At 40.3% G+C, this 25110-nt stretch overlaps 1 protein-coding gene across 1 annotated transcript; it reads left to right on the top strand.

Moving 5' to 3' along the window:
- Positions 1-16763: 16763 nt before the first annotated feature.
- LOC145616957 (uncharacterized) lies at positions 16764-18545 on the top strand. Its single transcript, XM_081671670.1, has one exon. It carries the CDS (start codon positions 16764-16766, stop codon positions 18543-18545), a length of 1782 nt encoding a protein of 593 aa, XP_081527796.1.
- The last annotated feature ends 6565 nt before the right edge of the window (positions 18546-25110 follow it).

Below are 25110 nucleotides of genomic sequence, written 5' to 3'. Positions count from 1 at the left end.
TTTTTGTGGTTGCCTTTTATGATCCGTGAACGGTTTACAAGTTCCTTAAAAACTTGTTGGCGGCTCCCTACTTTCCTTGTCCCTAATCGTGTCCCTAATCGTTATGTCAATTCCCACTTCCTATGAGTGCCAAACATATTCACAACATGCTTTTACGTAGGCGCACTTCAAACGACGCCTACAATTTGGCGACTCCACTGGGGAGGATTCTCGATTATTTATCGATTTGAGTGATCGGTATTTAATCGAGATGAGTGGATGAGACTTGAAAGATTCTTGAAAAATATTCCTGTGATTAATTTGGCATTTTTGCATAAGCATCGACGTTTTAACGTCGAATTTAGATCTGTCCCGTAGGAAAAATTGAACAACTTGATTGCGTACGAAGAAAAATAGGGCACCAGTCAAATTTTCTGACTGCCGTGTCACATACGTCTTAGCCCCGGGGGATTTTTCTGAAAAAGCGTATGTGTTCTACATACGTCTTAGCCCCGGGGGATTTAAGCTCTATCAACCCAAAAACGCTCATGGCAATAAGGGTTCATCCGAGTTATTAAATCCACCCAAACCATGGAGTCGAGTTCGATTTCATCACGAACTCGCGGAGCTGCCCGTTGGCATACACCCTCAAGGGAGTTTGCCTTGCTATCGCGTCCAGACTCTTAACCATGGTACCCTTTTGACACCCAAAGCTTGACCATAGTCGAACGTAGAACTTGACTTTAGGTTGAGAACTTGACCATAGGCTTGCATCATCGTGACTAAATGCTACGTGGTTTATTTGGTACTAACCCACATGTGTTTGTTCATTTTGTTTTTGGACTAATCTATGACCGAGGGTTTTTATTTCCACTTAGTAATTAGAACGGACCATAAAATCAATTAAAATCTGGAAAAATAGGCCAGGAACTGAGCACCGCGTCACAGCAAGTCTGTCGTGACACGGTGAACAGTGCCGTGACACGGTACTTCCTACCGTCTGACGGTGGATTGTACCATGTCACGACAGTCAGCACCGTGACACATTGCCCAGGAAAATGTCTCGTCTGTCCTTTTTGGTTCTGTGTGCGTACATTTATGGTATAGTTTGATATCAAGTATAGCTGTACGGTCATAACACGTGTCCACAACCTCACATAATCACTCACAAGTCGTGTCAAGTTCACACACTTTTTCCTCGAGTCTTTCACTATTTTGTTCGTGACCGTACATTAGGAAAGTCTTGCGTCTTTTTTCCGTTTTTTTTAGGAGTTAGTCGGATGGTATCCTCCCATACATACTTTCTTTGTTTTTTTAAAACTCTTTTTCTTTCCCTTTTTATTTTCCGGATGGGTCAAGGATAAGTCTAGTCATTAAATGTGCGTTCATTTCAATGTCACAGCACTTGGTCAAGAAGCAGGGGTAGACTATTACGGTTTGAGTCGCTACCTCAACAACCTAAGAGGCGTACAAGAAAACCACCACAAGCATCCCCACGAAATCCATCTCCCATTTACTTTCAACCAATGGCCACTAAGGAAGATATGGAAAACCTTAACCATGCCATTGACAGGTTATCTGCTATAATGGAAGCGCTCACTACCAGGGTTCACACGGTAGAACAGAACAATCAAAGCAATACCGCTGCAGCTGCGATAGAAAAAATCAAGGAACAAATGAGTAAGATTTCTGAGGAGTTCACCTATGTAGAACAACCTGCCACTTCCCTGAACATAAGGGACAGGCTCCCTGAGAAGTTTTCCACTGTTGACATTCCCAAGTTCAAGCCTACTGATAACCCTATGTTTCACTTGAAGGCCTTTTCTGCAACTATGGCTCTTAAGGGGTTAGATGTAACACTCTTCCCTACTGTGTTCCCTCTCTCCCTGGAGCATGCCTGTCAGCAATGGTTCTACTCTTTGGAATCCAAGCACGTTGAAACTTGGGAGGACGTTACTGAAAGTTTCATGAACCGCTACAAGTGTAACATCCAAACTAAAACTTCTGAACGTGAACTCTCCATTCTCAAACAGAAAGAGAATGAAGGCTTCACTACTTATTTAAGCAGGTGGAAGGAAACAGCTGCACTCTTGGTGGATCCTCCCAAAGAGAAAGAGATGGTTCGCCTGTTTATTGCAAATCTGACTCACAAGTATAAGCAACACTTGAAATTCCTGCCGCTGAATACTTTTGAAGCTGTATACGATATTGGAATCAATATCGAAGATGAACTGATGAAGACTGTTGGTAGCAACAACAATAACAACAATAACACTTGGAAAAACAAGAAGAACGACATTCCTTCTTCTTCGTCTTCCAAGCCCAATAATGCTACCAACAATGTCAACATCAATGATGTGCTGGCTCTTAATGCTGCTCCTCAGAGATTCCAAAGGCCAAGGAGGGTTTACACGCCTTTGGGAATGACTTATGATGCGGCTTTCGATCGCCTGCATAGTCAAGGATTGATTATGCCAATTGGACCTTTTCCAGAACCTCGACCAGAGAACAGAACTGCTAGCTATGACCCCAATGCTCATTGCAAGTTCCATCAAGGCAAAGGTCATACTACTGAAAAATGTTGGAAGTTGAAGGATGCGATCTAGGACTTGATTGATGCTAATCAACTTCCTGTCCCTCCAGGGGGCAAGAAGCCTAATATTCAAACAGGTCCTCTTTCTGATGCTTTGGCTATCATGGGAGATGAAGTCTCCTTTGATCCGTCAACACTCATCCAACCTGTGGATGAACCCTTACCGAAAGTTGTTTATATTTCAAGCTGTGAAGAAGTTAACGGAATTTGGGATAGTGATGATGAGGACGTCTATCTCAAAGACATAGTTTGTTCATCTCTTGGTGTTGTCAGTCTGAAAGATAGAAAAGATGTTTGGGGAGATCCTGAAGTCAAGGTTCTCACTAGAACTGGAAGGTTACAGCAACCTACCCTATCCACACCTCCACCGCAAGCACAACCAATAGTTGAACCCATCGACCTTGTAAGCAACGATGTGATCAAACAATTGCAGAAAACCAAGGTGGAAATGAATGTTTGGAAGCTGTTGGCTACATCTCATGAGCATCGGAAGGCTGTAATGAATGCTCTTGTGAAGATAGGAGTTGATAGTGACATGACTCCTCAAGGACTAGTCAGCTTTCTAACTACTGAGTGGCCAATATGCCCTAGCAACTTGATTTCCTTTTCTGACAAGGATTTGCCCCCGGAAGGGGATCAACATAACAAAGCCCTACACCTTACTGTGGTATGTAGGCAAATGAATATTCCCATGAGCCTAGTTGATAATGGCTCAGTAATCAATGTATGCCCGTTGCGCACTGCAAAGAAGTTGGGCAGTAAAAGATGAAGAATTAATTCCCTCCACTCAGGGAATCCGAGCTTATGATAATACTCGCCGTCAAGCCGTGGGTACTATCATGTTGAATATCACTACTGGAGCCATTGAGCGTCGCACCAAGTTTCAGGTGGTAGACATCAAGGCTTCTTTCAATCTACTGTTAGGTCGCCCTTGGCTTCATGAGTTGAAGGTGATCCCATCATCACTGCACCAGAAAGTTAAGGCTATAGTTGGAGGAGTTCCAATCACCATTGATGCTTCTCCCATGCGTATCCAAGTCATTGATACCCCTATTGTTCGTGTCGGGCATGATGAGCTGAGGAAGATGAGGACCTCTGGGGATTTTCTTTAGAAGATGTGCTTATGATCGAGGAAGACGAGAAGTGCCACCTCGAGTTTGACCCTTATTCTAAAGATAATATCAATGCAATTATGAAGAAACAAGGGCACTTCCCTGAAATGACCCTTGGCATCAAGAAGAAGATAGCTGAACTATGGGGCCATCAGGGCTCGTTAAAGAAGGACACCTTTGGCCTGGGATTCATACCAACAAAGGAAGATGTAAAGCAAGCTGTGATCAAGATGGTTGCTCGGAACGCAGCTCGAAAAGAGAATAAGGAGATGGCTATAAATCCCTATCCCCTTACGCTCAATGGTCAATTCGTCAAGGAAGGAGAGAACTTCCCGTGCTATGAATTTCCTGAACCTTTCGTCTACAAGGGGAAGCATGAACCAGGTTTTGAGGTGTTCATGGATTGTGACTTCATTGACGAAGGTGATGTCTCCTCAACAGCTGAGGAACCAACCAGCCCAGGTTCCGATGATATGAGCATTAGTCTTCTTTTCGGGTTGGAAAAGAATGAACCTAGGCCCACCAATAATGACGACTCTGCGCTCATTCAAGCGGTTATGTCAAGCAAGGATTTTGATCCTTCGGAGTTAATTGCCCCAGCTGACGGTGCTCTGAAAGGATGGAGCAAGACGGTGAAGGTCACTATGCCAAACGGAGAAAAACTTGAAGTAACCGCTGGCGAAGGCCCCATGTTTGATGAACCTGAATCGTCTGAGTCCGAGTTCGAGTTTGAGTCTGTTAATGAACCCTTAGGATCTAAGGCCGACCCCCTTTCTGCTATTGAGTCTTTTTCTGTAGTTCCCTCTAGTGCTGAGCCTCTTGTTGAGTCTTCCCTTTCTATTCCAAATAATTCTGGCGAGGTCGCAGCTGACCTTGCCCTCCTTGATGTAATAACCAATGATTTCAATGAAATGAGTACCTTTGCTTACGATGTGTGTCATTCCCCTAACCCTGATTAATATTGCTTTGCTAATGATAAAAATGACAAAGAAATAATAAAAGCAATGGAAGAACACGATAATAAAACAGCAATTATCGAAGATACAGAAACAATCAATATTTCCAATGATACGAATACCAAAGAAGTAAAAATTGGATTAACACTAAGTCAAGAAGAACGCAAAGAGTTAATTAACTTACTTAGTGAATTTGTTGATGTATTTGCTTGGTCTTACCAAGACATGCCAGGTATTGACAGGGATATTGCACAACATACTATACCACTCATTCCAGGTATGAAGCCCGTCAAGCAAAAGTTGCGTCGTATGAAGCCAGATGTAGCTCTTAAGATCAAAGAAGAAATCAGAAAATAACTAGCTGCAGGTTTCATCAAAGTGTCCAAATATCCGGAATGGATAGCTAACGTGGTTCCAGTCCCAAAAAAGGATGGAAGGGTCAGAATGTGTGTTGATTACAGGGATCTCAATAAAGCAAGTCCAAAGGATGGGTTCCCTCTACCTCACATTGACATTCTGGTCGACAACACATCAAACCATGCACTCCTTTCCTTCATGGATGGTTACGCTGGATATAACCAAGTGCTTATGGCCGAGGAAGACATGGAGAAAACCACATTCATCACACAATGGGGAACATACTGCTATACAGTAATGCCATTCGGGTTGAAAAACGCGGGTGCCACCTACCAAAGAGCAGCCACAACATTGTTACATGATATGATGCATAAAGAGGTGGAAGTCTATGTTGATGACATGATCGTCAAATCGAAAGATCGCCCAGGCCACATCATTGCACTTCGTAAGTTCTTTGAATGACTTCGCAAGTACAACATGAGATTAAATCCGGCAAAGTGTGCATTCGGAGTTACATCAGGCAAATTGCTTGGCTATGTGATCAGTTCTCGAGGGATTGAAATAGATCCCACGAAAGTCAAAGCAATCATGGCCATGCCACCACCCAAGACTGAGAAGGAGATTCGAGGCTTTATTGGAAGATTGCAATACATAAGTAGGTTCATATCCAAACTCACAGCGATATGCGAACCTATATTCAAAAAGCTCAAGAAGAATGTTCCAGTGACATGGGATGATGATTGCCAAAAAGCTTTCGACAAGATCAAAGAGTACCTGTCAAACCCACCTGTGCTAGCACCAGCAATGCCTGACTTTCCTCTTCGACTCTACCTTACGGTCACAAGAGAAACGATGGGGGCAATGCTAGCACAAGAGATTGAAAGCAAGGAGAATGCAATCTACTATTTGAGCAAGAAGCTTCAAGGATATGAGACACGATACACATTACTTGAGAAGTTGTGCCTCGCACTTGTGTGGGCTGCACAGAAATTAAGACATTATATGCTTACTCATACAGTACATGTCGTGTCCAAGATGGATCCTCTCAAATATTTGTTCGAAAAAGCAACACTCAATGGTAGGTTGTCAAGATGGATAGTCAATCTTGCTCAGTTTGACTTAAAATTCGTACCACAAAAGGCAATCAAAGGTTCTGCGGTTTCTGACTTCCTAGCGGACTTTCCACTGGAAGAAGTAGAGAAAGAAGAAGATGAGTATGATTTCCCTAACGAGGATCTACTTATGACTGAAGATAATAGATGGACGCTCTACTTCGATGGAGCTTCAAACCAAAGAGGGTGTGGTGTAGGGGTTTTGTTAGTATCACCCAGTGAAGAACACATCCAAAATTCCATGAAACTCGACTTTGATGTCACCAACAATGCCGCAGAATACGAAGCATGCATTTTGGGATTAGAAACAGCGATGGCCTTAGGATTTAAGAAGCTCAGAATTCATGGTGATTCATCACTAATCATTAACCAGATCTCTAAGAGATGGAAGGTGAGAAGTGAAAGTCTCGCTACGTATCAAGGTCATCTGGAAACTCTCACGGAGCAACTAGATGAAGTGGAATATACGTATTTGCCTAGAGAAGAAAACCAATTTGCTGACGCACTGGCAAAGTTAGCATCAATGGTGCGCATTCCGACGGACACAATTAGGATGCCGTTAACTATAGAGCGAAGATATGAGCCAGCCTATGTTCATGCACTTGATGATGAACAAGAGTCACAAGAAGAAGATGAAGAACCATGGTATATGGATATCCTTAACTACGTGACCAAGGGTGAATACCCTCCTAATACTGATAAAAGGTTACGCTGTGCTTTGAGGCACCTGGCCTCACAGTATGTGCTCATCAGGGGAGAACTCCACAAAAGGACTGCGCTAGGGAGAAATCTCTTGTGCATAGCCGGGAAAGAAACATATAAGACCATGGAGAACCTTCATGCTGGAATATGTGGAACACATTTGAATGCTAAGATGTTAGTCCAAAAGATTCAACGACAAGGATATTATTGGACTACTCTACTTGGCGTTTACACATACACTTCCCCATGGCCTTTCTCTACTTGGCGTATCGACATCATTGGCAAAATAACGCCACCAGGGCAAGGAGGACATGAATTCATCCCCGTAGCAATCGATTATTTCACTAAATGGGTCGAAGCTGCCTCATATGTTAAGTTAACGGCAAAACATGTAGCTCAGTTCATTGAGAAAAATATTATATGCCGCTATGGGGTACCTCACGAAATGATCAGTGACAATGGGACACACTTCCAAGCCGAGTGTGCAGAATTACTAGAGAAATATCATATCAAACATCACAGATCATCACCCTACAGACCACAAAAAAATGGTGCAGTCGAATCGACTAACAAAAATGTGAAAACTATCATCGAAAAGATGACGGAAAATTATAAGGATTGGCCGAGCAAGCTACATTTCGCCCTTTGGGGTTATCGAACTTCTGTTCGTACATCAACAGGGGCTACCCCATTCTCTTTGGTCTATGGAGTTGAAGCCGTACAACCAATAGAGCTTGAAATCCCCTCTCTACGCATTGCACTGGAAAGCCAATTAGATGAAGTCGACAAGATTAGAGCAAGATATGACGAACTAGTCTTACTTGACGAAAAACGCTTGGCAGCTTTGCATCACGTCCAAACCTACCAACAGCGTATGGCACGACATTTCAATAAAAAAGTCAAGACTAGGAATATCAAGGAAGGTGATTTGGTGCTTAAAGCGCTTCGCAAAAACGTGCTTGATCCAAGAGGAAAATTTAGACCGAACTGGTCAGGTCCATACATCGTTAAATCTATTTTGTCTGGCAGAGCAGCACAATTAGTAGACATGGATGGTAACGAGTTCCACAACTTAACCAATTTGGATCAACTCAAGAAGTTTTATGCCTAATTGCATGGGTTCATGACCCAATAGAGCTACGCTTGGCCTGATTCCTTTTTAAGGATACGTAGGCAACCCCTCAAGGGGGCCCGGCCACTTTAAAAACAAAAATCCCTTCTTCGTTGACTAAATATGGCACATAAGGCAGAAAAACGCAAAAAATTTACAAAGGAAAATCAACCGTGACACGGTAGAAGCCACCGCACCACGGTAAAATCCACCGTAGCACGGCAAAACTCACCGTGACACGGCAGACATCAGCGTGTCACGGCAGAAACTGCCGCGTCACGGCAGAGCTGTTCTTTGTTCATTAATGCTGCGCCACTCACACTGATTACGCAGCGCACCACATTTCACCGTGACACGTTCTTTTTAACCGTGACACGGCAGATTTCTCCGTGACACGGCAATGCAGATACTGTAATTTTAGTCATTTTAGTTACTTTTTCGAATATTCGGTAATTATTATTATTCTTCCATTGCGTCCGACTTCTAGACTCGGATACAAAAAAAAAAAAAGAAAAAAAAAAGTCATTGTAATTTTTAATTAAGGCGAAATTAAATACGCTATTATTATTGAAATAAATGTGACTACACTTATTAGCACCATACGCCTTATTTAAAAATTAAACTTAAAATCATAACAGCAAAGCAATATTTATCTAATCCTTCTTCACCTTCGAAGCTTCATCCTTCTTGTCCACCAAGTCGGCCTTCACCATTAGTGTGTCCCTTGTAGCCCGAACCGTCACACCCCTTGTAGAACTCTCCTCCCTTTCATCCCTCTTATAGTTCCTAGGTTGCTTTTCCCTATAAACCATCTTTTCTTTACCCTTTCCTTTCACATAAGTCTTCTTCTTAGGCATTATAGGAGTTTTAAATTCAATTCCTTGTGTTCTCGGACCAAGACGATCTTTAGGGGGCGCCTTCTTACTTCCAAGTCGTTCCTTCATACCAAATTTACTTGATCCAAGCCTCTCCCTTTTACTTCGGGGATTCAACCATGCCTTGTATGCACTAGATAAGGGGGGAGGAGCTTGATCACTCGCAGAAACGGTCCACATAGATCTTGCAATCCAATAGAGCTCGTACTTGTGAACATTACTTTCATGCAATGATACTTCACGAGGACTATCATTATAGCGCGGAATTACTTGTTCAAGTCCATATTGTCGCATCACTCGAGAAGGACAATAAAAAGTCAGTTTTGATATACTAGGAATACGACAATACGGTGTATCATGTGTCCCAACCATCCTAGTAAGTCTCCACCAAGGTACCACCCATCGAATGGAAAATTCTCTCTTTGCAAAGAACACCTTCCAGTCATCATACGACATGTTTGCACAGTAATTTTTCTTTCTTCGGATCGGATCATTGGGACCATATTTTTCAATATCGTCAGGGGCTTCAAAAAGTTCTAAACGCTCCATCAACCAAATCTGCAAAAAAAAAAAAAAAAAAAAAAAAAAGCAGATTTCCCACCGTGACACGGCAGATTGCACCGTGTCACGGGAGAGCTTTACCGTGACACGGTGCCTGCCAGGTGTCACGGGAATTAATCCGAGGCCGTCTTTACCTGCAGAAGTACTAGAGAGCCCTTCCTGATGGCTTTCCGGTCAGATTTTTCTTCGTCAAGGCCGCGCAAAGTTTCCCCAAGGCAAGTAGGCATAGGGGATCTTCCAGATTAAACATGTTCAAGCACAGACGCTAAACAAGCATGTCCTACCCTACCGTTTGCAAATAAAAGCTTGCTAAACATGCAAAAAATATAAGCCCTTCGACGGTATACGTGATATGACTCAGAGACAGGGCGATTAAAATATAAATTTGCAAGCTTTTCTAGATCTACTACATTACCGCAAACAATCCTATTCAAATCAGGATCTCTCAAATTCAGATAACGTTCAAAATCCTGGTAATAAAATTCAGAGTAGGCATGGCAACGAGATTCCTAGCTGGAAAACCAAAGATGGCACCAAATTCCTCTGGCAGAGGACAGAGTTCATCATAATCAAACTTAAGGCAATGGGTTTCTTGACTCCAGTAATCTAGGGCTGCCCTCAGAAAATCATGCTCAATCGCGACATGTCTCAGGGCTAATAAACCTCTCACATAAAACAACTCCAATTCTCTTTTGTCAGCAGCGGTCAAAGAATACGACCAATCACGCAATACGTTATCAAAATTCTGAGACATTATTATTGAAATATAAAATTCTAATTATTTTGTATTTTGTAATTATGCATATCATGAATTATTGGTCGTATTTATAGGCGAAAAGGGGCGGAACGTGTAAAAATTTATCAAGTTACACGCGCACAAAATGCGGCTGCAATTTTTTATCCCCGTGCCACGGGAGTCTGCACCGTGACACGGGAATTCCCACCGTGACACGGGAACCCCTACCGTGTCACGGGACGTTTTCCCGTGACACGGTACAATATTACGTGTCACGGTGCGCACACGCTTTCCATTTTTTATCCCTGACCTATTATTCCGGATATTCTTTGCTTATCGTTTATATTCCGCTCTTATTTCGAGAGTTTTATTCCTTTTTTTTTTTTTTTATTTATTTTATTTTATTTTTTGGGGAAGTTTTTATTTTATCTTTATTTTCTTTGTTTTATTTTATTTTATTTGCTCTTTTTTATTGTTGAGGAAGTTGCTAAACTTGCTCTATTTTATTTTGGCGAAGTTATTAAACTCGCTCCATTTTTTTTTATTCTGGGAAAGTTGTAAATTTAGCCTTTGTATTCTTTCGTTTCTTTTGTTTTTTTTCTTTTGGGAGAAGGTCGGTACCCTCCACTTACGAAAAATAACGGTATTTTTTCTTCGTTAATAAACACACAGCACACACAATTAGTCTCAAGCACACACTAACATACACATTGAATAAAATAAAAAATAGAGTGTGAATACAATATACAAAGTAAGTCATAGGACATAGATAGTGTCAAGTGTCATCAAGCAAAGTACAAATATAAACCCTTGGTCAAAAGTCTCTAGAACTACTCTCAGTATCATCTCCAGCCTGAGTATCCTGAGTATACGGGGGCTGAGAACCAAAGAGTCCCTCCATCATCCGAGTACGAGGAGTAGTGTCCCTACTAGTCCCAACAACTCCAGTAGAAGACATGGTCAGAGCAGGGCCCGTCCAACTGATAAACGGTGAAGACTGACTCCATGAAGTAGGAAGCGTCGGTGAAGGCATCGTCCCAGACAGTGGAACTGAAAACAAGCCAGGCATAGGTGAAGGTATCCCCCCTGACAACGGAGCTGAATACAAGCCCCGATCCACAGGAGTGATGACTGGAGTGAACTCAGGCCGTGAAGGCTGTGAAAATGAATGCTGCTGCCACTGACCCTGAAAATGCTGAAACGGCTGGGAAGGCTGAGGCTGCTGCCACTGAGCCTCACGAGACGGCTGGGAAAGCGGCGTCTCTCGCTGAGACTGAGAATGCCGAAGAACCTGTGGAGATCGTCTGCCACGACTAGGCTCCCCCTCGTCCGAGTCTCTGTGCCTCGAGCGCGATCGGGACCTCCGTCGCTCTTGAAAAAACATGTAATAAAAGATGTCAATAATGCAAGATATAACAAATGGCAAAAATAAAAAGGTGAATATACCTCAAGGACGTCACTAGAACCGCCTCGACAACTCGCGCCACGCCGAAGCTTGATGATGCAATACTTCAAGGCGTCAACCAACTTCATGAATCCCATCATCTCCGGGTGGTTAGGCTGAGAACAAAGCAAAGGAAAATCAGTAACAAGAGGTCTTAAAAAGGATGAACAATATATCAAAAGCTTACCGGCTCAAACACGTCAGGCAAAGACTCCTGTGCCTGTCTGTAACCCTCTGGAGCGTCAGCAATGTGGTCCTCAGTAATACCAATAGGCCCCGGGTAACGGACAGACTGAGGAGGTATCTCAATCTTCCCTACAGGGCGAACAGTCGTCTGAAAATACGATCGAATAATCAGGTTATTCGACGATTTAAACAGAGACTAGTGATAAAATGCTCAAAAGAAAATCATACCTCGGGAAGACGGGGTGGAGGAGCCAAAAGGGGAAGCACGTCCCGCGAGTAATCACCCCCCATGTGCACGAGACCCTGCCAAGGGAAAGTGAACTGCTCTCCTCTGTTTATCAAGTCCCTGAGCAGACGTGAGTCCAACATCGACTCTGGTGGAGGCAAAGGCACCACGAAGCGATCATCGCTGTGCTGGCGAACGACACGCTCTCCAAGATACCAAACAAAGCGACCAGTACCAACAAAAACAGTACGGCGCGCTGAAAGCTGCAAGGCCTCAGGAAGGTCAGTCATCCTAGCCCAAGGCCGATACTAGACGTCAATAGCCACCTGAAAACCATAAAAAGTTGCGATGAGATGATGAAAATGACGTCAAGATGAAGAAGGGTAGGCTGCAAAAATTAACTCTTACACCAACAGAAGTAGTGCCTCGGCGTAACAACCCACGCAACATGGAGACAGACTCCACTCGTGACTCGCCTCGGTCACGCCAGCTATCTCCAACAGGGAAGTCGTGAACCGCTCCACGACGTCGACGAGGGGCCAACCCTGGGAAATACTCATAGAACCAAAGCTGCAATAAATAGGTAATATCTGAGCACATGAATCAAACAGATTCGAACAAAACAAGGAAAGGAAAGATCATTACCTCCACGACTCTCCATAAGCCGTAAACAGTCACCGGGGATCCGCTGGAGCCATGACGCAACGACAGAAGAAGATCCGCATATCCAATCCCAGCCCAGTTAAGAGATCCTATCTCATTGATCCTAACTAAAGAAGGAAGATAGCAGACAAGCGCGCGTGAACTCCTATCAGGAGAAAGAGTCATGGAAATCAGAATCAGAATAAAAATCCGCACCCGCTGCTCAGGAGACGTCTCCTCCATGTCGAAACCCTGGGCCAGAACGGAGGCTAGCTCCGATCGCCCGCTCCTCGGACCACCTCGAGATACCGGTCGAGTCCTGATATACTGAACGACCGGACCTAACAGATCCGCTACCTCAGCTGCCCCCCAACTAAGGTCAGGAAGCTGTCGTACGACCTGATCGGTGAAGCGCAGACCGATGATCATACTGAATCCAAAGGGGTCACTGTCATCTCCCCCCAAGAAAAATGAAAAGTGTTGGTGGTATCCAAGAAATACTCCAACAATGCACGGACAACTGTCGGCCCGCAACCCCGGGGGCTGCGAAACCCTACGACCGCAGAATAGAAGTCCACTAAACCAGCAGAAATCCACAGGCATTCGTAACAGGATCCCCCGTGATAATCTCATGCAGACGAGGAATAAGATCTCCAGCTCCGGATCCATGATGGCGAAGAGTGCCATCGACTATGCCGGCAAGTGGACGGTGAGAAACGTGGTTCTCACGACAGAAAACCAACTGATCGGGTGTCCAGGGAGGCGGAACCCATCTACCCCTACTCGAAGAAGCGCGCGGCTCGGTATCTAGGGCGTCGTCCTCCGCACCTTCAGGAACTGTGGGAGTGTCCTCTCGAAAAGCCTGACGCCGGCCACGTGTGGAAAGATCGCAATCCCGCCGTCTAGGCATGCTATTTCAAAATAAAAATCTAAAGGCTTAGCATCATTTCCTAAGCTATTTATTTATTTATTTACTATCAATTATCTCCGGTTGCATCTTCTATTGTACGCTAAATTCTTACCTCAAGGCTAAAAATTAGCAAAATAATAGAATTATTCCTAGTATTAAGTTTCTCCATGACAAACTAACACTACAGTTTTCCTAGCCGCATGATACTATGTTTCCATGACAATATAGTACATACACAAAAATATGTTTTGAAATTGCACAAAACAATAGATCAACATATCATGGCATATTCTACCACCGATATTTCATCATTTCAAGTGCAAAGAAACAGCATGAGCAACAACAACATTATTTCACAAGAAGTAGTACTAAAAAATGGTGTTTTGTTCAATTCTCCACCAAATCATGCAATTTCTGTCTCCAATTTCTCACAAACACACATACATACATATACAAGCAAATTCATTGCAATAATTGTGACATATAACCTCAAAATTAAAAATCCCCAATTTGATTTTTTAAGGTTTTCACATGAAACTTGAGGCAAATTCGAGATGAAATTCAGAGGAACTTACATAGATCCTTTGTAAAGGTTCGAATATGGGGAGTATAGCAAAATTTGGAATGAAATTGGTGGAAAATCGACCAACAAAAGCTCAAAATTAACTCCGGCAACCCTGCTTACTCACAGCAGCACGGGGAGAAACGCCGTGACACGGTGGTTTTTGAACTTGTCACGGTTGAGCTGAGACGATGGCGGAGCTCCGGCAGCAGCAATGAAGAGCAACAGCGAAGGCAGTAATAGCCCCGAACACCAGCAGCAGCAACAGAATAAAAAAAAGAAAGATACCAAACCGCCGCGTCACGGTTGTTTTACCCGTGCAACGGTATAGCCACACGAGCGCCGGTGACTGTTGCCGAGCCTCGATGAGTGGAGCAGGAGGAAAAAGAAAAATAAAATTTTTTTGAAGAGTATGAGCAGCTGAAATGGCGAATTGGTGAAGCAGAAAGTTGAATTCACTACTACATTTTTTACTTAATGTAACGGCTTATTATAGGCTATTACAACGGTATTTTAATTTCCGTTGCAATAGATTAGGCTAATGCCACGGATTTAACACTAATGTTCTTAAAGGTAGAGCTAATGCCACGGCTTTAAAGAACCGTTGCAATAGCCTAGCTGTTTTAATAAAACAAGGGAGCTGATGCAACGGTATAATGAAAAATTTAGAATGGCGCGGAAAATTTCAGGAGTTCCCTCTATTTCTTTTTGCCCAAATATTTTGAAGAATTTAAACCCTTACACGTGTTTTCCCAATGTTTAAAATTAAAAAAAAAATGAAAAGAAAAATGGAAAAGTAGAATTCTGTATGTACATTGTACACCCATTTTCTCACACCCATTTTCCCAATTCTTCATGTTTTCCCCAATTCTTCATTTTTCCCTAATTCTCCATATTACCACCAAAAATTGAGAGGAAAATTACTAAAAAAAATACTCAAAAATTCTAATTAGAAAAAAGCAAAGAAATCAGCACTCAGGAAGTAGATTAAGGCGGCACTCAAGAAGTAGATTAAGGCGGCACTCAAACGACGGTGGTGGCTGATAACGGCACTCAGACGACAGTGGTGGCTGACAGAGGCACTTAGGCGGTCGAATTTCTTCTTGCATGTCCCTTCTTTGAACTGATTGGTCGAATTTCTGTTTAAGGTATACAACAAATATTCGTTTTTAAGATTCTAAATTGAATTTTACGTTTTTGTTTTTGAGTGTAATGGATTTTTTTTTGGGGGAATTTCATATAAATGGATAATTAAAACCGAATATTGCTCTAGTTTGTTCCTGGAGTTTTCTATTTCGTCTACTTTTTCTTTATTCAATTGTGGGTATGTCAGGTTTTCATTGTTAATCTTTGATATTTGAGTTCATTGGAGAGTAATATGAATTGGGTTTTTGATGATTTTTTTGGGTATCTTTAAATTTAGCTGAATTTCTGAAATTGATGAGAAATCTGGTTGAATTTCATTGTCTTCACTTGTCTGAAAGGTGGTTTGAATAGGGTATTTTGATTTTGTTGAGCTAAAATATTCCTTTAAATAGAAAAATCACGAGTAATTTTGTTACTAGGAGAAGTTGGTGATTTGTTTCATTTTCATTGTTTGGTGAAATGAGTATATTTAATTATCAATTTCATTGTTAAGTTCTCTGCTTTTCTTTTTAATCTGCCTGTAAAGTCTGACTGTATTATATAGCATAATTAATTACTCTAAACAACTACTTAGGATGACTGTTATTGCTGACATGAAATGAGGCAAAACAAAGGATGACATCAAGCAATTCATTCAAGAAGAAAAACATCCTATCTAAAAACTTAAGAGAGAACTGACCCTTTTTTTTTCACGAGCCTTTCCAAAGCCTAACTTGAAATTGCAGTATACGAATTATAACACTTATAACACTAGTTCACATCAGTGTTTAAAATATATTGATAAGATACTGATGTGAGTCACATTAAGATTAAAAAATACGCGCATAAATACTCATCTATTAGCATATCATTAGAACAGTTGGTAACTATAGTTGCAGATATCCGTTTATATATGTTTCTAATCTGAACTGAGTCCTGTTCATTTGTTTATATATGTTTCTGATTTGGAAAATATTATGAAAGAATATTCTGGTTAATATCCTACATTCTATGCATTTTTAGTTCACTTGATCCATGATCTGAATTAGATATTCTGATTTTAAAATAAAGCCACTAATTTTGATTATTATTATACACTAAGGATACAAATCTATTTAATATATATTGCTGAATAAAGAAAGGTATCAATTTATTTCGAACTTTGGAATTGATTATGTACATGAAGGACTCTTAGGTACTTTGTTGCTGGTTCTGATAATGAAAGGTTTCTGTCAGTTGTTGGTTCTGGCAGCTTTGTTTGTTGGGGTATATTGGTAATTTGTTGACGATTTATGAGATTTTTTTATTTTCAAATTAAATATATATTTCTCATGGAAATGTATGTCTGAAAATGCTCTTTTGTGTCACAACTCATGAGTCATGGCTATAATTTAAGTTGTGGAGCAGAAGTTGATTTTTAGACTAGTTCTCTTTCTTCCGGTGGTTGTAAAGCAGATTTACTATTCGTTCTTTCTAATTGATTAAAGTGACTCACTTAATTCTTAGTGAATTGATTAAATGTTTTTAATTGTAAAACTTATGTAAAGTAACCCTCTTAATTATTACGCTAAGGTATGGATAGTGGAACTAAAGAGTGGTGGATGTTTGCCAAATGGAGTGATGAATATGAACGGGGAGTAGATGAATATGTACAAAAGGCTTTTGCTTCTAAATCTCAAGGAAATCAAATTTGTTGTCCTTGTGAAAGTTGTCATTATCGTTTTTGGCGTCATGAAGGTGTTGTGAGAGATCACCTTATTTGTAATGGTTTTGTTCCAAGAACGGATAAGTTATCAGAGTTAGGGATCAACTTTGAAAGAGAACAAACTATTTTGGATAATGAAGAAGAGTCAACCCCAAATGATTTTAATGATGACATAGTAGAATTGTTGCATGATGCACGTGATGCTTTTAGAAAGGGACCAAATGACGAGGCAAAAAAGTTTTTTAAGTTAGTTGAAGAGGGCCAAGAAGAATTGTTCCCTGGCTGTAAAAATCATTCAAAACTTTCCTTCATGATTCGACTTTTTATTTTGAAGTGTGATCATAAGCTAACTAATGTTGCTTTTGGAGATATATTGGAGCTTATAAGGGAGGTGTTACCTGATGCAAAACTGCCAGCTTCTTTTAATGAAGCAAAAAGTGTTCTGAAAGTGTTGGGGTTGGACTACACTAAGATAGATGCATGCCCAAATGATTGCATGATATATTGGGAAGAACATGAAAATGCAACAAGCTGCCATGTTTGTGAGACGCCAAGATGGAAATCAAATGACACAGAGAATGACATGCAAAATGAAAATGGAAAAACCTATAGGATTCCTCAAAAGATTCTTAGGTACTTTCCAATTAAGAAAAGGCTTCAACGACTATTTTTGTGTCAAGAGACGGCGAAATACATGACTTGGCATGCTGATGAGCGTGAAAATGATCATCTTTTACATCATCCATGTGATGGTCAAGCTTGGAAGGAATTTAATTCCTTATACCCAAAGTTTGTTGATGACCCACGCAATGTGAGGCTTGGGTTAGCCACAGATGGATTTAGCCCATTCAATTCAATGAGCATTGTCCATAGTACATGGCCAGTTATGTTGATTAATTATAACTTGCCTCCTTGGATGATTATGAAGCCTGAGTTTTTGATGCTAGCCTTACTAATTCCCGGCCCGACTTCCCCTGGCAATGACATTGACATATATTTGCAGCCACTTATCAAGGATTTAAAGGATTTGTGGGAGATTGGGTTGGAAACTTTTGATGCTTCGACTAATCAAAGGTTTGACATGCATGTAGCATTGATGACTACCGTGAGTGATTTTCCGGGTTATGCAATGTTATCCGGCTGGAGCACAAAAGGATACTTGGCATGCCCTGAATGTCATTATGAAACAGATTCCGAGTGGTTGCCTTGTAGTGGTAAGACTGTGTATAGGGCAAATCGTAAATTTTTGGATCCATCTCACCCTTGGCGTCATGATAAGAGGAATTTTGACGGAAAACTTGAGGAAAGATGTCAACCTATTCCATTGAATGGAATTGATATTGAGAATATGTTGCGTGATTTTCCAAATGCATTTGGAAAGAAGCAAAAGAAACCAAGGCGTGATGTGGATGATCCGAATCCGTGGAGAAAGATACCCATATTTTTTGAGTTACCATATTGGAAGCATTGCTCAAATCGCCATAATCTTGATGTAATGCACATTGAGAAAAATTTCTTTGATAATATCATTGGGACATTATTAGACATTTCTCTGAAGACCAAGGATAATGTGAGTGCTCGTCGAGATTTGGTAGAACTTAATTTGATGCCAGAGCTTCAACCAATAGAATTGGAAGATGGAAGTGAATAATTTCCAAGATCTCGCTTTTGGATGTCATTGGAGCAAAAGCGTAAGTTCTGCCAGGTTATAAAAAATGCTAAGCTTCCTCAAGGTTATGCTTCTACCCTTAGTCGATGTGTGCAAGTTGGAGAGAGGAAAATAGCAGGCTACAAAAGTCATGATGCTCATTTTATGATGAATTATCTTCTTCCAATTGCTGTGAAGACAACATTACCCAAAGATGTTGCTAGTCCTTTGATAAGACTTTCTGCTTTTTTCAAAGGTATATGGAGTAAAACTATGGGCCGTAACTCTTATGCAATTTTACGCCATGAGTTGGTAAAATAATTCATCTCATTTCTAGACAATTTTATTATCATTATAATCTTTATTTCACAATCATTACATGTACTACATGAGGCTTTCACCTCTGGACTTTAATTATTTGTAATCACTTCTATTTTATGTATAATGTTTCATAGCAACAACAAGATCCTGATAAGAAAGATCCTTCTCAAGCAAGGGTCTATAAGGAGTCAAGAAAGAGAACAGAGGGAAGGACATACCTTACCAACCATGAAAAAGTAGCAGAGAATATTGTGAGTTAACGTGTTAGATTTATGTTATATTTATTTAGTTTTGATAAATAATAAGTAGGTGGCTTTATTTTCCTAATATAGGCTAAAATGGATGCTTTGGAGTCTTCCCAACATGAAGATGGTAGTAACTCTAAGGACCCATATTCCGAAGTGATTGCAGAACCTAAGCGCAAAAGCCGTGTACGCCTACTAGGAAAAGGTGTGAAAAAGTCAGATTTGAAGAAAAAGGAAAACAAGTCAGATTTCATATTCCCGGCGGAATTCTTAGAAAACATGCAAGCTCAATTAGTACAACAACTTGCACCAAGTGTAACAACTGCAGTTTTGACTCAAATTCGGGATGCTAACCCCGGGATCAATCTTGTCATTCCTGATTTTGCAATTCCATCGGCTCCAAAGGATGCATCTAGTGCGCCACATCTTCTCGCTGACCAAAATGGGCAATATTCTAAATCTGGAGCCACAATCAATCAGGTAACATATATTATTTTCTGTTGCTTCTGTCTAAATTTAGTTTATGCTATTGACCTGATTCTGCCATAGCTACTGCTGAAATATTGTTGTTCAGTATTTTTCTGATGCACGCTTTTGCTTTATCCCTTTATTGCTTTTGGTTGGTTTTGTCTGCCTTACGTTTCCCCCCTTTTTTCACTTATATGGTTGTACACTTTACTGCTGAAATATTGTTGTTGTTCATGTATGTTTCTGTTGCTGTTGTTGATGTTCATGCTCACCCCCTTAGTGGTGTATTTTTCTTCACTCGCCTCAGAATTTATAGGCTGCACGATCATAAGCATAAGCATTTATTATTTTTTTGGTGTTGATCGGTCAAGTGTACAACCATATATTATTTTTTTTGATGTTGATGATGCTGATACTGAATCTCTTATATCATCAGTTGGTGTTGAGTGTTGTAAACCTGTTGTAATCTCTAATAATTCTTGATGATTTATTTGTACCAAGAATTTTTTTTTTCTTTACAACTAGGAAAGGAAGGTTAATCCCTAAACTTAGTGAATCTAACAGAAATATACAATGAAAATAGGGTACAATGTCATCAATTTTTTTTTTATCATCCTATCTCCTAGCATACTAATATGATCACTTTGCACCCACTTGAGAAGTCTCCTGTCTGCAACCTCTTATTATTCCAATATTCATAAAAATTCTCATATTTAAACATTGTTCTGTGAAACATCACAAATACCTCCCTGGCCAACATGACTCAACAATGGAAATAACCCAAAGTTAAGTAGTTATCACATAAAAGCTGCAGTCTTTGAGCTTCTTCTAGGCCTCTGAGAATCACACTCAAAATTTCAGCTTCACAGTTCAGTTGTTGCTGCTGTTTTTCCCCTAAAGTGACACCATCAGAATTCAGGAGCCAGTCCCATTTTCTTTTCTTCCCATTCCTTCGATTGTGAGAAATACCTAATGTGATAGTGCTGCAAACCCCAGCTCCTGTAACCAATTGTATATTGTCTATGTGTTGACAACATTGCATATATCTGAATTAAAGGCCTGCTGATTGTCCTGTTCTTGCTCAAACCCCGGAGGACCTGATCTGACTCAGAGCTCCCAGAGTCTGCAAAAACCTCAGATTTTGAGTTATGTAAAAACCTCAGATTTTGCTGATTTTGAGTTATGAAAGCTCATTTTCTTTCCAAAGAAATGATAGTACCAAGTAAATTAAAATAGAGGATTTTTGCATAGTTTCTGGACAGAAATTGTCCATTTTTGAACCCAATGGTGGGTCTGTGCTCTTGATTCATTACACCACTTTCTTATAATAATATGTCAAAAGCTATAGTTGTTTATTTTTATTGTTGTGCTTTATGAATACTACAATTTTGTTGTGCTTTTATGAGTTTCCTTAATTCGGTTCTATTATTTAGTTAAATTATTTAGCCACATTATTTTTCTATTGTTTAGTTCTATTATTTTATTCTTTTTTACGTGTAGGTGCATGGTGAGCAAAATGGAGATGAAGTATAGTGACTACATGACTAGCTAGTCATCTAACAAATGGTGCAAATATTTTGGCGACTCCTATCTATTAGTTCAAGTTGTGAAGAATTGAAAAATCCGGCTTATATATATGTTGGAATTTGTATTTTGGACGATCAAATTAATTATATAACTTTAGTTTATTAGAAGGGTGTCATACCGAAAACAAGTAAGTAATTTTTTGTAATGTACGTATTTAGCATTATAATTATTGTATATAAATTTAATGAATCTTTGTTTCTCTTAGCTTGTTAGTATATTTAGATTTGTAGTGACTAATATATATAATTAGTGATTTAATTTACAACTAATTTAACTAACTCATATAATATTATTTTAGCGTTACATTAAAAAAAATAAAATAAAATAATAATATAATAATAATAATAATAATAGTAATAATAATAATAATGCCGTTGTAATAGATACACTCTCCATATATCGTTATATACAACAACCGTTGCAATAGGTACCAATTTCATCATAATTATTAGTCGGTAATCTATTGCCACGGATAATTTATGTCGTTGCATTAGGTATTGAGCTAATGCAACGGAACATAGATACCGTGGCATTAGGTGTCATATGCCGTGGCATTAGACCTACTGCAACGCCAGCAGATGCCACGGTACATGGCCGTTGCAATAGGCCTAATGCCACGGATTTTGACACATAATGCAACGGAATTAGGGGTTGCAATAGGTCAAAAATGTAGTAGTGATTTAAAAGCCAAAATGTTACCGTTACACGCGCCTTTTCCCGTGCCACGGGATCTGTTATAGAGTAACGGATAGAAGCTGACGTGTCGCGATTTGCAGGTCAAACGCATGCAAATCCGCGCCAGTTGACTAGTTTGAATGGCAAAAAATAGCCCCGTGACACGATTATTATTCCCGTCTGACGGGATCAGTTGCCGTGTCACGGCATGATGCCACGTGACACGGTGACTCTGCACCTGTCTTGCACATTTTTCGAAGCCGTCAGCGAATATTCTTGGCATTTTTGACTAGTTTGAACAATTTTTCCGAGGTTTTTGGACAGTTATTTTCTCACAGAAAAAGCGCCGAAGGTTCTAACTGATATTTAAAGGGGACCAAAATTACTATTTTACCCCTAGCAAGTGTCAATCATGTACGGCCCACGTACGGGGACAATCGAACCACTATTATTTCGACACAAAGTCCTCGATACACAGAGACTTGTAATTTCAATAGACAAGTTTTTCCTCAAGCATGGAAAATTGTCGGTCGTTGCCACCTCTCAACACGAATAAGTCAACGATTATTTCATTCATCACATCGACTTTCCTCAAGCATGGAAAGTATTCATTCATCGACTTTCCTCAAGCATGGAAAGTATTCATCTGTCGGTTTTCCTCAAGCATGGAAAACATTCATCTGTCGGTTTTCCTCAAGCATGGAAAGCATTATCGGTGGATCTCTTCAAGCATAGAAAACCGCCAAAATCATCTGTCGATTTTCCTCAAGCATGGAAAATGTTCTCCGGTAGATTTCTTCAAGCATAGAAAGCTACCAAATTCATCAGTCGGCTTTCCTCGGGCATGGAAAGCATTTCAGCGAAACATGATCCGGTGGATTCCTTCAAGCATAGGAAGCTTCCAAACTCATTTGTCACCGATACAGTGGTGTCAGATACGTATTCTATCCCTTTACTCTTTTATCTGTGGAACTAATGTTTTTCTGCAGGTATCGGCGTATACAGAGTGATTTAGGATCGCAGAACGTCTTAAATCATTCTCCGTCCCTATCGAATACTTTGACTATTGTTTTCGAAACTTACGTTTCTACAAACTCAGTCAAAGTGGGGGCTTCTGTAGACACCTAAAAATGTCTCCCCAAAACCAAACCCGATGATGAACAACCTTTCACCGCCACTATTGGTCGGGTTTAGTATTTAATCCCGAGAGTGCTTAAAAATCATATTTAATTAAATTCGTATTTCTAAATAGCCCGTGGATCAGTCTTGATGTTTGGTAAAAGCATAGTTTTTATTTTGGCCCAAACCTTTTATTTGTCTCTTTTTAATTATTTCTTATTTTAGCCCGATTTTAATAAATCAGAAAAATGGCCCGAAATTATCAATCGGCACCTAAAATGCTGAATAAAATTAGGGTTAAAAATGAATTTAGACGGAAAAAGGACAAAACTGTCCCGTGTCATGGCAAGCAATCCCGCGCCACGGGAAACTTTCCCGTCTGACGGCAAAGTGTCCCGTGTCACGGGAGAACTGATGTGACACGGGTACAGTACGTGTCCCTTCCGCGTAAACCCTAACGCGTTTTCTTTCCCGTTTATTTAAAAATCTCCCGTGTCACACAAAAGAGTACTGTGTCACGGGATTTTCTCCCGTCTGACGGTAGAATTTACCGTGTCACGGTACACTTTGCCGTGTAACGGGATATTGTTTTAGGGTTTCTGTCATTTTAGGGTTCCGTGTGCTCCCTCAGCACATTTTACCTATAAATAACCCCTCATTTCTGATGTACGGGGCATCAAATAATTCTCTCATTTTCTCTTCTATGCTCTAGCCTAAACACTGGCCTACTCTTCTCTCTCAAAATACCTTCCTTAAGCACTCCAAGGAGTCCATACTTTACCCGGGGTTCTGTCCTTAAGCCACGGTGTGAAAGGTAGAACTGTTTGAGGGTTTGGCCCCAAATCAATTCTCATTTAATTTAATTTAATTCCATTTTATTTATTGTTTAATTATTTTCCTTGAAGTTACTAACGCGTTTATTGTTTTTATAGTAGCAAGCAAGCAAAATCAAAGTAAGAATCATGTTCCTTTTATTTCTATTATTTTTCTAACGGTTTTATATTGTTGGAATTATTGTTAGATTGCTTCCAATATTGATGTTTGATCTATTATTATTATGATCACCATATCTCATGTTAAAGGGAATATGTATTTGAAAATCACGACTAATAAGATAATTTGGAAAACTGGTTTAGGTTCCTTTTAATCTTACTATTAAATCGAAGTGATCACTAATAATTAGAATTATGTGCGCATTAATATTAAACCAAATTAGCATAATAATAGTTTGGAGCGAATTGAATATTTTGTTTGTATGCCTTTGAGATCACAGGAATACTTTTCATAATAAGAATCGAGTAGAGGCCAATACGGGCGAATGTGACTCCATGACTCACTTCGTACCATCATCCCCGATCCTCCTTTCGTGGTTCCGAACCATATGGAGTTAGTAATCTCATGGATTATGAATGGGGTGTAACCTTCACGGGTCAATCGTTGTTGCCTATCGTTGTCCCTTTTCGTGGTTGCCTTTTATGATCCGTGAACGGTTTACAAGTTCCTTAAAAACTTGTTGGCGGCTCCCTACTTTCCTTGTCCCTAATCGTGTCCCTAATCGTTATGTCAATTCCCACTTCCTATGAGTGCCAAGCATATTCACAACATGCTTTTACGTAGGCGCACTTCAAACGACGCCTACAATGACCAAATAGACTTCCAATTAGGAACCCTTTGTCATGAAATCTTAATATAACGTTGAAGTATGCTTTATCAAAATCATTCATCACTCATCACTTATAATCATCATTGTATCAGGAAGTATGAAGTGCTTAGCCTCCATGCCTAAGTTACCTAAATACTTTCATAATCGAGTCAACTAAGATAGTTTAGGAGGAATTAATCCTTGCACCTTGAGGGATAGTATCAAATGCATATACTTGACTAAGCTCATTCAACATGCACCATCAAACACTTCGATTCTTTTTCGCGTCTTTCTTTTTCGGGAGAAAGTCGGTACCCTCCACAAAAATGACGGAAAATTTTTTCTTTTTTGCATTTTCGAATCTGACACTACACGAGTCATGTACATTGAGTCATGTCGTGCCAATTCACCTTGGGTCAACCTCAAGTCAGTCAGTCACATTGAGTTAACCTCAAGTCAATCATTCACCTTAAGACAACCCTAAGAAACACATCAAGCCTTAGGTCAACCC

Source organism: Chenopodium album, chromosome 26 (genome assembly GCF_948465745.1).
Source record: "Chenopodium album chromosome 26, dcCheAlbu1.1, whole genome shotgun sequence".
In the NCBI taxonomy this organism is placed as follows: Eukaryota; Viridiplantae; Streptophyta; class Magnoliopsida; order Caryophyllales; family Amaranthaceae; genus Chenopodium; species Chenopodium album.
This window is presented reverse-complemented; position numbering and strand designations above follow the sequence as displayed.